This window comes from Daucus carota, chromosome 5 (assembly GCF_001625215.2).
Source record: "Daucus carota subsp. sativus chromosome 5, DH1 v3.0, whole genome shotgun sequence".
Taxonomy (NCBI): Eukaryota; Viridiplantae; Streptophyta; class Magnoliopsida; order Apiales; family Apiaceae; genus Daucus; species Daucus carota.
The window spans coordinates 40,229,959-40,245,844 of NC_030385.2; the positions used below are offsets into that span (position 1 = coordinate 40,229,959).

At 34.8% G+C, this 15,886-nt stretch overlaps 2 protein-coding genes across 2 annotated transcripts; one reads left to right on the top strand and one right to left on the bottom strand.

Moving 5' to 3' along the window:
- Positions 1–2,849: 2,849 nt before the first annotated feature.
- On the top strand, positions 2,850–9,940 carry LOC108223044 (protein argonaute 4). The gene is made up of 23 exons (XM_017397093.2): positions 2,850–3,021; positions 4,265–4,590; positions 4,795–5,000; positions 5,113–5,337; positions 5,407–5,543; positions 5,664–5,761; positions 5,834–5,931; positions 6,110–6,281; positions 6,378–6,494; positions 6,567–6,674; positions 6,916–6,978; positions 7,063–7,176; positions 7,266–7,431; positions 7,525–7,637; positions 7,741–7,878; positions 7,960–8,090; positions 8,218–8,283; positions 8,594–8,657; positions 8,734–8,845; positions 8,928–9,001; positions 9,214–9,308; positions 9,397–9,428; positions 9,539–9,940. The coding sequence occupies exons 2-23, from the start codon at positions 4,276–4,278 to the stop codon at positions 9,712–9,714; spliced, it is 2,820 nt and encodes a 939-aa protein (XP_017252582.1). The 5' UTR covers positions 2,850–3,021; positions 4,265–4,275; the 3' UTR covers positions 9,715–9,940.
- A 566-nt stretch (positions 9,941–10,506) lies between these two features.
- On the bottom strand, positions 10,507–14,876 carry LOC108224123 (L-ascorbate oxidase). Its single transcript, XM_017398688.2, has 5 exons — positions 14,477–14,876; positions 14,233–14,325; positions 13,742–13,954; positions 12,792–12,986; positions 10,507–11,656 (listed from the first exon to the last, which is right to left on the bottom strand). Exons 1-5 carry the CDS (start codon positions 14,768–14,770, stop codon positions 10,700–10,702), a joined length of 1,752 nt encoding a protein of 583 aa, XP_017254177.1. The 5' UTR covers positions 14,771–14,876; the 3' UTR covers positions 10,507–10,699.
- Positions 14,877–15,886: the final 1,010 nt, after the last annotated feature.

Below are 15,886 nucleotides of genomic sequence, written 5' to 3' on the forward strand. Positions count from 1 at the left end.
TACTCATACAGTGATACGTGAATTATTTATCTCGTCCATGGTTCAATGGGGAAGTTCTTGATTTTTTAATCCTTTTTTCAGTTTCATAATTTTCAATCTACAATGAAAGGTAACAGCAGGCTCCTAAAAACTCATTAAAATGATAAATTTATAATAATTAGTTTATTATCGATTTTGAATATTCTTGAGATGTTGTCCAGGTTTATAGCCCAACTTAGAACATCTCCAACCCATCAAAACTCTTACCTTAAATCATGCCATAAATAAAAATTATAAAAACTCTTACCTTAAATCATGCCATAAATAAAAATTATAAATAACAGATAAAATTTGCTCCACTCCCACCAGAGATAACCCTTATCAAAAAACATAGCCGACCAATTGATGTTGGCTATATTGACCAACCATTACATGCCTTTAGCAATATCTGTAGTAAGATTTTTTATATCATTTATTACCGTATGATAATATACGTTCTATTTGTAACAACTTGAAGGAGCAATAACTTATTATTTCTGAAATATAGCCAGTACCACCGAAGCAAAATAACTTGCAACTTCGACAAATTTTACGTAATCCAATTTAACCAACCACTTTTAGCGAAAACCGTTGAAGATGCTCTTACAGGTGTATAATTCAGAAGCAATTTTTTCGTAATATTTATTCAACGAATATATGAATCAATATTTTACTTAAAAATTAAAATTCGAGAAGTTAAAATCTTGTTTTTTTTATTTTTAATTTTTGAAATCTAATTTTACAAACATGTAAATGACCACTTTAAAATATAATCTATAATAATTTAATATTAAATTAATAATTTTTATACCCAATAAGTTGTAAACACCCCAAAAACTATCCAAATCTAAAAAAAATAAATTTCTCACTTATAACCAACTTCGCATTTATAAGCCATAAGCACTCATTTTAAATTTCGTCAAACAACATTTGAAGTTTAAAATCTGTAATACTTATTTAAAAATTTAGATTTTAGTTCAAATAAAAAACATTATAAAAATATTTATCAAACAATTCCTTTTGAAGAATTTTGAAAATTCATATACAATTTATATTAATTTTTAAAATCACATAAATATTTCCATATTCAGATTGCATATAATATGGAGTAATTTTTTTGGAAATGTATACATATCATTATTTACGTTATCGATCAAAAAACAATTATTTTGATAATGCCGTGTTGGCTGTCAAATCCCCGATTTCTAGTAAACCAAACCTACTCAGTATATCCCGCTTAGAGCAGGGTCTGAGGAGGGTAAGATGTACGCGCAATATGGGTAAATAAATATGTAAAGTTACCGCTTTTGTGTACAAATAAGGAAAACGAAAGGTAAAGACCAAAAATAATCAACGAGACTCTGCTAAGTAGAATCGAAAAAGATTATGGTAATTATACAAAATCTTTTGAATCAACTGATACCGTGCTATATGATTCCTATTTCTATACACGCCAACAGTTTATATTCACAGAATCACAGTCTAGCCATCAATTACCTTTTCTAATGCCAAGATATATTCTAATTATTATTGGACATTTTACGTTGAAGATACTCATTACTTTCCTTTAATAAATTGGATCAAAACTTTTACACCAATATATCCTGTACACATCGGATAGTTTATGTAACGTAAAGAACATTAAATAAACAAGTTCTGTATATTCGAGAATCATTGAGTTTATATATGGGTTAAATATCAAAGTGGTCACTGAAGTGGAGGTCACATATCACTTTGCTCACTAATCTTATCGGGGTCTCATTTCAATCATTAAAGTCTCAATAAATATCAATTAAGTACCTCCAAATTTCAGTTCAAAGAGTAAAAATATTATTTATAGAGTTTGACACATTATTTTTGAATACTACCACAACCAAGTGAAAGGTTATGATTTCTACTATTTATGATATTATATTTAGATTTTTTAAATTTTATTTACTATTTATTTTTTATTATATTAATACAGTTTTTTGTTTAAATTAAAAATAAATACTAAATAAAATTGATAAAATCTGAATATATTGTCATAAATGCTAGAAGTTATAACCTTTTAATTGGTTGTGGTAGTATTTAAATATAATGTGTCAAACTCTCTAAATAATATTTTTATTCCTTGAACGGAAATTTTGAGGTACTTGATTGATATTTATTGTGACTTTAATGATTGAAATGAGACCCCGATAAGATTAGTGATCAAAGTGATATATGACCTCCACTTCAGTGACCACTTTGATATTTAACCCGTTTATATATATTTTTAAAGAACAAGTTACCATAATTACGATCTCCATACATGAATCATAATTACGATCTTCATACATGAATAATATCTAGATATATGTCACTCGTATATATTTTACTAAGTAAAATAGGATATTTTTTAAGAATACTTTAATCACGCATATAAAAGATGTGATCGTTGTTTAAAAACAATGAAATATATTATTTTTAAGAATAATTGATTCACGCGTATAATATACGGATCATAGGACGTCCATGTCTATTTTTAACAACAATCAATCACGCGCATAATAATAGCGTTAATGTCACGCTCGCAAAACAAAATTTGAAAAATTTTTATCGTAAAATTTTAACTGCCCCTTAATATTAACTATGATAGATGATGCAAATTGCCAAATTTTTATTTTTCCCCGACGAATTACAAATCATTTGTTTACTCTCTACTCGTGCAAGATTAATTGAACATATTTTCTAGCATGATACAGTCATATGTAATGTAACAATCTAAATTGTGGAACATAAACTGTTTAAATACGTGTCATAAAAATATGTTAAAGTAAAGCATACGTGTCGCTTCACGAACATTTCGTAGAGCGTGAGCCGTGATACATATCAACATCCACATATACACACAGACTCACTCTCTATATATACACCACTCCACTCTCAAACGACTCATCCTATTTTCACTTTCTCTCTCTACAAGCTCAGTTTGTGTTTGAGTAGCCGACTCTCAATTAGGGTTTTTCGATTTTTTCGGAGGTAACAATTTACGCCTCTCCGCTCTCAAATCTCTCTATCCCTCTCGTTTACGTCCTTGATTAGCTCTGTTTGCTTCGTTTAATTCGGTGATTTGTGTGTTTTTTGAGGTTTTGTTTGTGTTTTTTAGTGATTTTTGTGTGTTTTTTGTGTTTACATGATTTTAGAGCTTGAATTTGTTGTTTAATTTAATTTATTTGTTTTTGTCGGAGTTATTGTGTTGATTTTGGTGGACATTTTAGGGCTTTGTGGATGAAGTTGTATTTATAGGCTTGCTTTGTACACGTGAGCATTTTGATAGTGTAGATCTGTGTGTATACATGTTTTGTGTGTGTAGAGGTTAGGGTTTGAAAATTTTGTTCGAGGTTTTTGTGTCTTAATTGTGTTTATTATGGAATTTCTGTGTGTGTGTTTGTGTTATTTGAGGTCTGATGTTTATTGTAATAGTAACATGTGTTTGAAAAATTTGTTCGAAATTTTTTGGTTCTAATTTTGTTTATTACAGTATATGTTAGGGTTTGAAAATTTTGTTCGAGATTTATTGTGTTTTACTGTGTTTATTATAGAATTTGTGTGTGCGTGTGTTATTTTGAGGTCTGCTGTTTATAGTAACACGTGTTTGAAAATTCTGTTCGAGATTTGTGTTGTAATTGTGTTTATTATAGAATTTGTGCGTGTGTTATTTGAAAGTCTGCTGTTTATAGTAACACGTGTTTGAAAATTCTGTTCAAGATTTTTTTGTTCTAATTGTGTTTATCATAGAATTTGTGTGTGTTAGTGTTATCTGAGGTCTGATGTTTATTGTAATAGTAACACGTGTGATTTTGTACATATGATGGATAATATACTTTTAGGTGTTGATTTGTAGCATGCATGTGGTTGTTTATTTGATTATATACATGTATGTGTATGAATGATTCAGGGAATAACACTAGCACTTCTTCTCTTGAACAGTTTTTGAAACTTGTACATGCGCTGTTGTCAGTGGATATAGTATGCCATAGTTTTTTAGTTTTTGTTATCAGACATATATATTGTTTTTTGTGTTTTTGTACCTTGTTTGAAGGTCTCACTGCTTTTGTTTTTCATGCTTGAGAAAGAAATATATGTGATGATGTGTAGTTCTTAGAGTCTATAAAAATGATCTGTTATGCTTGTTTATGTTATGTTCTAATACTCTTTTGAACTTTGATGCTTTCAATTGTACCTGCTATTCATGGAAATATTTTCTATATTTTGGATGTAGGAAGTGTGATAATGGAAGCATCTGATGCAGAAGTTAATGGAGCTAATGGTAATGGTGTTAATGGGAATGGTGTTAACGGGACTAACGGTGTTAACGGGAATGGTAATGGTGCAGTAGAGGAGGCTTTGCCACCGCCTCCTCCCATACCTGAAGATGTTGTTCCCATTCGTGTAGTAGAAGATCCTGAGCCGCCTGTGGTGAAGAAGCCTCCACGAGTGCCTATTGCGAGGCGTGGCCTTGCATCAAAAGGGAACAAAGTTCAGCTCCTAACTAATCACTTCAAAGTGAATGTCACAAATGTTGATGGACACTTTTTCCACTACAGTGTGAGTTTCTTCTACCATTGTTTTAAATTGTCAGCTGACTATATATCATGGTGTACCTGCTTTGTGTTTTTCCAATTGTGTTGTACTTTCATTCAGCAAAAAAAATAAAAATAAAAATTGTGTTGTACTTTAACTGTCTTATCCTTGTGCTTTTGTGAATTATGTTGGGCTGGTATGCATATCTAATCCTGACAACTTCATTAGGTTGCCCTGTTTTATGAAGATGGACGCCCAGTAGATGGGAAAGGTATCGGTAGGAAAGTGCTTGATCGTGTGCATGACACTTACAAGGCGGAGTTGGAAGGGAAGGACTTCGCTTATGATGGGGAAAAGAGCCTGTTCACCGTTGGATCTCTCCCAAGGAACAAGCTTGAGTTCACTGTTGTGCTTGAGGACATGTCCTCTAATAAGTAAAATCCTTCTAATTTTGATTTTACAATTGTTTACTGTTGTGCTTGAGAATATCTCATCTAATGTGCCATGTCCTTATAGCATGATGATGATGATTGTTGTTATCTTCAGGGTCAAAGGGAATAGCAGTCCTGCTGCTGATGGAAGCCCCCATGAGAGCGATCGCAAGAGAATGAGGCGCCCATACCAATCGAAGACTTACAAGGTGGAGATCTCTTACGCTGCAAAGATCCCAATGCAGGCCATTGCACAAGCTTTACGTGGTCAGGAATCTGAGAACTCTCAAGAAGCCCTAAGGGTTCTGGACATCATCCTCCGACAGCATGCAGCTAAACAGTATGTTATTGTTCCTGATCATGTTTAGGTTTGTCCTGCATAATTGATTGGTAACAAGGTGAACTGCAGGGGCTGCCTCCTGGTGCGACAATCATTCTTTCACAATGATGTGAATAATTTTACTGATGTTGGTGGTGGTGTTCTTGGTTGTCGTGGATTTCATTCGAGTTTCCGTACCACACAGGGTGGCTTGTCTTTGAATATAGGTGCTTCTGTTAGTATATTAGATTATAAATGAATACATGGTTTATATTATTTACCTTATCAATACTGGCATGATGTCACCACAGATGACTTATTTATTTAGTTTTATTTATGACACTCAGATGTATCTACCACGATGATTATTCAGCCTGGACCAGTTGTTGATTTCTTGATAGCGAACCAGAATGCCAAGGACCCATTCACTCTTGACTGGGCAAAGGTAATCTGAGGTTTACCGTCTTCTCTCTCTTCAGCTATTTGTTTCGAAGTTCTAATATTACCCTCTGTGCAGGCCAAGCGAGTTCTGAAAAATTTGAGGGTCAAGACAATTCCAACTAACACTGAGTTCAAGATTACTGGACTTAGCGATAAGAGCTGCAAAGAACTTATGTATACTTCCAGTGCTTTCTAATACTCCTTTTATTGTAACAACCTGATGGATATGTTCCTGGATCCTCTTAGAAACAACTGTTCACCAGTGACCAGTCTCACCTTTTTGTCATTCCATTTTCAACTTTTTAATTTTACTTGTCTAACTGAATGTTTTGTGTTTATTTTGGTTCTGTAGGTTTTCGATGAAGCAAAGAGGTGAGACAGATGAGAACGGGGAGCCGCTGACGACTGAATTATCTGTCTATGATTATTTTGTGAATGTTAGGAAAATCTCCCTGAAATATTCTGGTGATCTTCCATGCATTAACGTAGGAAAACCGAAGCGACCAACATATATCCCCCTGGAGGTGAATTTCTTTCTCCTTCATTTTAGTTTGTTCTCAGGTTCTTTATACAATAAGAATTACTCTCTGACGTGTGGACTTTTGTTCAACTTTCTGCAGCTTTGTTCCCTGGTTTCCTTGCAACGGTATACAAAAGCTTTGACCACTCTCCAGAGAGCCCAGTTGGTGGAAAAATCAAGGCAAAAACCTCAAGATAGGATGAAGACACTTACCAATGTAATAAAGAACCTTTTGAATCAGACGATTGTGGTGGAATTGTTTTATTTACTTATATCATGGTGTTTGCAGGCTTTGAGAATCAACAACTATGCTGATGAGCCTTTGCTGCGTGCTTGTGGGGTTTCAGTTAGCAATAACTTTACTCAAGTTGAAGGGCGCATTCTTGCAGCACCAAGGGTACCCACTTTTCCAGTGCTCTCCCTATATCATTTACTCTACTGATACCTCTCAGCTTAGTTTTGTGACAGAAGATACTTTATTAGTGAGTTGGTGGTACTTGATGTAGAGAATGTGGGGCTTATGTATACATTTTCGAAGTATCCATAAGCTCACATTCTTAAGTTTCAATGTTACTAATTGTTTTTAGACTTTAATTTTTATACGGAAGTCTTTATCTTTTACATTATTTTATATGTAGTTGAGGGTGGGTAATGGAGAGGACTTCTTTCCTCGTAATGGGCGCTGGAACTTTAACAATAAGGTGTGTATTATGAATATTACATACTACTTAAAGATTTTAATAATCTCCATCTTTCTCTAAAAGATTTTGTATGTGATTGAATAGAAATTGGTGGAGCCCACTACAATAGATCGCTGGGCTGTTGTTAACTTCTCTGCTCGCTGCAACATTCAAGGCCTTATTACTGATCTTATCAAATGTGGAGGGTTGAAAGGAATTGTATGTATGCTTCGTTAATTAATAATGTGCTATGTTCAAGTTTGGAATGCTAATGTTTAGTGTTTTCTCCTATATGTTCTTTTTAATAGAATATCGCTCGCCCTTTTGATGTGTTTGAGGAGAATCCCCAGCATAGGCGTGCCCCTCCTCTTGTTAGGGTTGAGAAAATGTTTGAGTCTATGATGTCAAAGCTACCGGGTGCTCCACAGTTTCTTCTCTGTTTACTTCCAGAGAGGAAAAATTCCCTTCTTTATGGTTTGTTCCCAGTTAAATAAATTTCCGGGCTCTTATAATTTCACATTTATCATTGATAATTCAGTGTTAGCTGATGCAACTCTTCTCTGTTAGGTCCCTGGAAAAGGAAGAATCTGGCTGAGTATGGAATTGTTACACAGTGCATTGCTCCAACAAGAGTCAATGACCAGTATTTGACAAATGTGCTTCTTAAGATAAATGCCAAGGTTATTTTGATATAATCCAAACACTGGTCATTGTGATAATGTGATATTTTATTGGGGGTCTGAAGTTTAGGTTTTTAACTAGTTCTTTTCATTGTCCTGGCAGCTTGGCGGTCTAAATTCGAAGTTGTGCATTGAAAATTCCCCTAGTATTCCGTTAGTATCGAAAGTTCCTACAATTATTCTAGGGATGGATGTCTCCCATGGATCTCCTGGGCAATCTGATGTTCCATCGATTGCTGCGGTAAAGTCTCTTCTTAACTAAAATTTTACATTTGGAGGTAACATTTGTAGGAAGGTTATATTGTTTCTGAATTTGACACAGGTTGTTAGTTCAAGGCATTGGCCATTGATCTCAAAGTATAGGGCATCAGTTCGAACACAGTCCCCAAAGGTTGAAATGATCGATTCTTTGTTTAAAAAGGTTGCTGATGACAAAGATGATGGGATAATGAGGTATATGTTCATTTTAGTAGTTCACTAGTTGTTCTATTGATTGAGCATCATGAATCTTTATTTGATTGGCAAGCCTGTGGAACTGCAGTTTTAGCTGTGAATGATCAAGGCTTCTCTGTTTTTGCAGGGAACTTTTGCTGGATTTTTACACAAGTTCTGGAAAGAGGAAACCTGATCAAATAATCATATTTAGGTATTTTCTGTTCAATATCTTTTTTGTTTGAATAACTGAATCATGAGTTGTCGAATTTCTATATGCACTTGGTATTCAGACAACTCACTTGTCGAATTTTTCTGGAGTGCAATGTCCTTTTATTTGCTCAGTTGTCGAATTTTTCTGGAGTGTAATGTACTTCTATTTGCTCAGCAGTAAGAAACTAAGTTGTATGCTTTTTACGTATTTCAATACTTCTTTAAGTGTGCACAATTATACTAGTATACAATGTATATTTATATGTACAGTACTACAGTAGTAATGTTTTGTTTCTCCCTAAAAACATCAGGGATGGTGTCAGTGAGTCTCAGTTTAATCAGGTTCTGAATGTGGAACTGAACCAAATCATCGAGGTATGTGTGGTGCATGTATGAAATTGTTTCATTTGTGTTCCATAATTGTATAGACTTATTTCTATAATATTTACAGGCCTGCAAGTTCTTGGATGAGAAATGGTGCCCGAAGTTTACTGTTATCATTGCACAGAAGAATCATCATACCAAGTTCTTCCAGCCGGCATCTCCGGATAATGTTCCACCTGGTAGAAATGCTTTAAAATATTGATAACTTCAGAGGCTTATATGCCAATAGTTAGCTTATATGATATGCTTTTTTTCTCTCAGGTACTGTGATTGACAACAGGATCTGTCATCCGAGAAACAATGATTTCTACCTCTGTGCTCAGGCTGGAATGATTGTGAGTACTTTAACCTGCTAGTTTTGAATTTATATAGTCATTTTTCAACTCCCACCAGATTCTCTTAATTTTATGAGATTATGTTTGCTTGATTGACATTGTGAATTCTATATGTTTGTCTGCTAAATTGAACTTTTAAAATTATGTTGCTTGATTGACATTGTGGATTCTATATGTGTTTGCCTGCTAAATTGAACTTCTATCTACGATAGGGCACCACAAGGCCGACCCACTATCATGTTCTGTTGGACGAAATTGGTTTTTCCCCTGATGATCTCCAGGAATTTGTTCATTCTCTTTCTTATGTGTAAGTATTTCTCTCTCTGGTTTTTTGGCTCTGTTATCTTCTGTGATAGATTTGTAACATTTAAGTTTGCGTGATGATGTAATTTCAGGTACCAGAGAAGCACAACTGCTATTTCTGTGGGTATGTAACTTTTCAACCTGTGCAAATCTTTTCTTGACTTGTATATATTTCCACCTATCCATTGGTATTTTTCATTCTGGGATTTGATTTCTGTTCTCTCCTTGTTGCAGTTGCTCCAATATGTTATGCTCACTTGGCAGCTACTCAGATGGGCCAGTTCATGAAGTTCGATGATATGTCTGAAACGTCTTCAAGCCATGGTGGAGTGACTGCTGCTGGACCCGCTCCTGTGGCTCAGTTGCCACGTTTGCAGGAGAAAGTGTGCAACTCTATGTTCTTCGTCTAAAGACTGCTGAATGTTTGAACTTTAGATGGTCTTTTTATGTATATATGGTCTCCAGTCTAAACTTCTAGTCAGTTTGAGCAAGTTGTTAGAATGCTTTTGGACAGCAAGCCTGTATGGCTTTAGTTTATGCTGCTTCTATTTTGCCAGTATGGAATTTGGATGAGATGCTAAGAGTTTCTGATCTCGCAGTGTTTTTTGTTAATGTGCATGGTACTTCTAGTTGAAATTGCTGGGTTTTGATTTGCTATCTGCTATTTTACCTGGCTATATCGTTGCAATGCTGTGAGTATTACTTTTGATTAGGAAGGATAGAGGTTCCAATTTTTTGGATGTGTCGATAGGTTAAGTTTCATCTTGGAGTGCAAATACCTGCTTAGGCAATGTGAATCTTCACTCTCTACTTTCAACTTTCTGGCTAGAAATAAAGTTTTCATACTTTTTCTCGGTCAGAAAACTTCATTTTTAGCCAGAAAGTTGAAAAAACTTGCCTGTTGGTCGAAATTCCTACTCTTTTTAACGGAATTATGTGAAAGTAATATTCCCATCTTATTTTTGTTCATTGGAAATGTATATTTTTTAAAGAAAATTTTAGATAATTGAAAATTAATACTTTTCGTTTATTAAAAATTCTCTTTTTCCCCCCCGGAAACTTTTAGATGTTAGAAAACTAGTGTTTATCATAGATTTTAGGTTCAACCAAAGATGTTTTTCGAGATGATTTCCGGGCCCTTGGACAACTTTCTTCACGTAAATTGTTGTTCATACAGATGATTGAATTTGTACTTGTCGGAATTCTTCATAGTTGGAATAGTAATTTGTAATTTGTATCCGTAACTGATAAACAACGCCAGAACAAACTATTCCGCACTGAACTAAAATGCGGGAGATACAAAATGATACGATGGATCTTTGGAGGACAACAATCCGGATTCTTCACTCGTAAAGAAGCACAACGAAAATTAATTTACGAGGTGAAATCTCCGAACTAGTGTTTCCTGTCCATGAACATTTTTCCTGTTAAGCCGCAAGTCAGTGCTTCCTTTGGTATGTTCTTAAGTCGATAGATGCCTTCTGCAAACACTACTCCCATTCCCATATGCAAATGTGGTTCTATGTGACAATGAAACGCCCATGCACCTGGATTATCAGCCACAAATCTCAATGCAGTCCATCCATACGGAAATATAACCACCGAGTTCCTCAAAGGCGGATTCTTCAAATTAAATTTCACCACGTCTTTGTCCGTAAACTTTTCCTCTCCGTATCCCAACACCCAAAAATCGTGTCCGTGCAAGTGCCAAGGATGGATTTCGCTCACATTATCAGCTAACGCGTTTGCATTTTGTAGTATCACGTCGATAGTTGAGTTAAATTTGAGCATGTAGATCCCGTCTCCATGTGTTGTGTTTGGATTAACCGGCGGTCTCATAACATCGTAAGATGGCGAGAAAGAGTCAGGAGGCTGAGAGTTCGCGAATGCATTTTTGAGATTGTACTTGATAGAACCTAAATAAGGTGTTACCGGTAGACTTAATGAAATATTATTGATCGCCCATTTTGTAAAGCCATCGATTCTGTTTTGAGTATTGAGTAGCATGATGCGACGATTGTAAGTTGTGGGTGGCTTTGGTGATCCACGTAAGGCTTTGATTCGGTTAGTGAATGACTTGCTATGGTAATAATCATTCCAAAGCGGCGTCGTTGGAGGCCTAGAAGTGGGAAGCTTGGTGGACAATGTTGGGCTATAGTTTAGAATGGTTAGGGCTTGTGGTGTGTTGGGCTTTCGGCCTCTTACTCCAACTGAAATCCAGTAGTTCTGTGATGGGTTTTGATCTGCTTTGAACAAGATTGAGTAACTTTCTCCTGAATATATGTCCATGTCGTATACTGAAAATGGCTCAACGTAGTTTCCATCAGCCTCTACTACCACCATTTTGTGACCCTGTGAAAACATCATGAAAAATGAAGTTTAGAAATAAATTCAAATATAATTTTCATGCAAATATAATTTTCGAACATAAATAGTTATTACGTTAGCACAAACAACCGATCTTGGTAAATAACTAAATTAGTTAATATTTAAACTAAAATGATGAAGAACCCCAGAGTAGTTTACTAAACTACTTTAGATAAAGCACAATACAGATACTTTGTTAAGAACCTCAGTTCACAAACAGATAATTTGTTAAGAACTTTTGTGATGAAATAGAACGACGAAGAATGAACTAGAGATCTAACCTACATAATTCAGAGGGAAGACTCATTTCACTTTTTATTAATGTTTTCTTGCAATCTTGATCATAAAAATTTTGTTTCCTACAATTTTCATCATAAATTATTTGTATTCACTCAAATTTATTGATTATTATTTCATAATTTCTTATTTTTCAAAAAATTTATATATTTTTTCATTCAGTTATCTTCCTATACTATACCATTCCATCCATGTTACATTCATGCCACACTTTAAAAAGAAACAAAAGAAGTGACATGCGTGATCTCTCTTGTAGAATCATTACTAGTAATTGAGTGGGGGTATCATCAAGCATGTTCATTGTTCACTCATGGTCTACTATTCCTTTTCTTTTTGTTCCCTTGTCCCTACCCTACCCTCCATGAAGCAACATATATTCTTCATCATAATTCAAAGCACGAAAAGAATGTGTGTGGTACTATGTTGACGACATATATCTTTTCATTTTTTCTTTTCTAGAAAGGAGTAAAAAAAAATGCATACGAGTTTACTTTAATGAGTGAACTTTAAGTGATTTTTGTTATAAAAAGCCATTTTTAATGATCATCATGTTTCATTACGAACATTAACAAAACTATGTTAGCATGGTTCCAAGGTGAGATTTTTTACACACTACAGATCTTCTAGATTTTTTACACACTACAGATCTTCTAAAGTCTCGAGATGTTAGGTAAAATACTTAAAGCGGGGATTTGAAAATGAAACAATTTAATAATTTGAGGTGGGTTAAGAAGTCTCGAGATGTTAGGTAAAATACTTAAAGCGGGGATTTGAAAATGAAACAATTTAATAATTTGAGGTGGGTTAAGACTAGCATGCTTACCCCAATGGCTAAGTTGAGGGAAGCCAAGGCAGTGGTGCTTGCAATGCGGAGCCTGTAAATTTTGTTTGGCTGCACAGTCATGGTCTGAGGTGCACATTGTTCCGTCCCCGTAAACTTGCACTGACTTAACGGAGGATTGCTAAATTGCGCAGCTAAAGAACAATTGTATTGTCCCCTCCCGTTCAACAGCAAGCTCTACATAATTTCACAAATAAAATCAGCAAAAATTTATGTGTATTAAAGATCTTTTGTTAAACAAGCGGATTACTCGTCAGTGTTCTAAAAATCAGGCTAGACAAAACATTTATTCGCTACAAAAGAGATTATTAGGTATTTTCCGATCGAGAGTTGCAACTTGCAAGGCACCTTAACCGTTTCGGCCCGAATTTACTAAATCTTGATTATTATTATTAGCTGTATCGAAACACAACATCAACATATTTAGGAATTTGATACTTTTCTTTTTCGGTTGGTTTGCTAAAGATGCTATGATCTGGGGGAAAGTAAAGCATATCCTATTTAATGGGTAAATATATTTAGGCACATGACTTGGTCTTGTTAATAATGCCTTAACAAGTACTACCAGTTGTTTTGGTGTAAGTTTTATCTTTTGTATCAACATTTTTTGTCTTGAATCATTTGGCTGATTAGCTAGTCTGTATAGTGCCTTTTAAAGTAACAGTATTATATAGACGAACTACTTTCTGTTGAACTATTTCTTGTTGATTTATTTGTGCAATTGCCGAATGCCGATTAGTGTCATTTCATAAATTCGGCCTGCAAAAGTAGTCATTTATCATATTTGTACAAGAGGGGTAGTTAGAAATTTTTGTAGTCCTCTACCATTCTTGTTAAAGAGATTCATATTTCGGTCGCGATTAATCGATGAAATTTTTAAGATTTATCAAATAACCGAGGTATTAGTAGTAACCGTGAATTCGATAAATTACCTGGGGTTCGCCTATCCAACGAAACGGTTTGGATGAGAGATCAAGCTCTTGTTCATGTGCATTTTTGTGCCACCAATCGCTGAGCAGTAAATTGAATTCTCCATCATAATGGAAAGGCTCCTTCTTGTATTCTGCTACATCCACTATGAGTGATCCGTACAAACCTGCAGATCTCTGCATCCCGTAGTGTCCATGATAGAAATACGTACCAGCCTACAAGTGCGCATTGTCACACCGTTATTTTTAAAGTGCAGAACAATTATTCTCGCTTGTAACACATGTCTTCATAGAACGCGTATGTTCCGAAAAACATCATGATTCAATATTTTGAATTAAAATTAGCTGGGAAAAGCAGTAGGTCATGTACTCATGTTGGGGTATATACAAATTCCACTAGTGATTGTAGTGATCCTAGTGCTTTCTAAAGTTACATGCACGTTCTCAAATTATGATGTCAATAATAAAATAAAATATTAAAAATAATTCTTTACCTTGTCAACTATGAACTTATAAATGAAGGTCTCTCCAGGGTTTATAGCACACTGTGAAATGGCTGCAGTTCCGTCTGCCCACGGTGTTCCCATCTGAATTAGTTCGAAAGTAAGTAAATAAATATATTTGTAACGTATCAAACGACGATACTTGTGTCACCTAAATGTTTCGAGAGAGATGCTGGTATAAAAAGTGTTGTTATTGGAAATTTTCGGAAACGTAACAACTAAAAGTGAAATAAACCTGTCTGATTCCATGCCAATGGATCACGACTCCTTCCGTGGGAAGCTTGTTCGTCAATTCGACGACGACAGTGTCCCCGGCACGAGCACGGATCGTCGGGCCCGGAAACTGGCCATTGATCCCCATCACAACGCCTTCATTACAATCCGGTGACCAATGCATGTACTCCACTTCCCATTTGAAATTAACAACTTTGGTACTAGACCTCTTAGCCTCGATCGATATCGACAAAAAACACAAACCGAAAACAATGACAAGAACACACGATCTAGCAGCCAGAGAGGCCAAGGCCATGTTGTGTTGAGAATGAGAAAAAGAACCACACTAGTGGAGATAGTATTGCAAGTAAGATAGAGCAAATTGGAGTGTATTTATATGGTTATGTTGTGGTCTATTTGGCGTACGTAGACATGTTTGTATTGGTGGTATGCGTATGGCTGAGAGCTGTGAGGATATATTCCACTTTATTTGACGAATTATTTTTTCATTCTTTGCTATTTAACGAATCAAAAGAAAACACAAGTTGATCTGTGGGGTTAGATCACTAGTGAACTATAAGCTGCTCTCGAATGGAATCTTTCAAAACTTGCAACTTTAGAATTATAATGTAGACGCAAGACAAACTAAAAGTATATCATTTCCGGAATCACTATTATATTGTGCTAAATGTAGCTTATACATCATTGAAACTTTGATAACTATGGATTTTTAGTATAAATCACTGCCAACACGAAATTGTATAGTCCATTCTGATAATACTTATTGGATTGCGCAACGCTCGTTAACTTCACTACGCTCTGAACCGTGTCAAATTTGGACGGATTTTTCAGAGCTCCTTCATAAAATCCTCGTACTAATAAAGTTTTTTTGACTGCATATGTGTTTAAGATGAATTATTCTTGTATTATCTGGGACTTAGATTGACGCAACATCAAAGTTAATCTTCGTGACAATGAAACAATAAAATTTCAATACTGGGTTTTTGTTTAACAATCTGAGCATATTGAAGATGACATGACTTCAGACATAAGCAATGTGATCCGCGTTTCATTTTTTTCCAAAATAAACAAACAATATAGTCTAAAGGATGGACACAATTACTTTATATCTCAAAACATCCCATGTTTTCTTTTAAATTCACGACTTGCTACAAAAAGGAAATTAAAAGATGCTGCGAAACTTCCACATTGTATGATCTACCTAACAGTAAAATCATTATTTGTGGAATGCACAATAATTGCAAGAGCAAATGTTCATTTCTATTTTAAACTTATTTATTGAATCATCTGTTACAAATATTATATATTATTATTTAAATACTCGTAAACTCGAAATTTCGAGCACTGCTGAAGACGGGTGGATGATACAGGCATGTAAATATTTCTTGGTAAAAGGTACAGTAATCTCTAT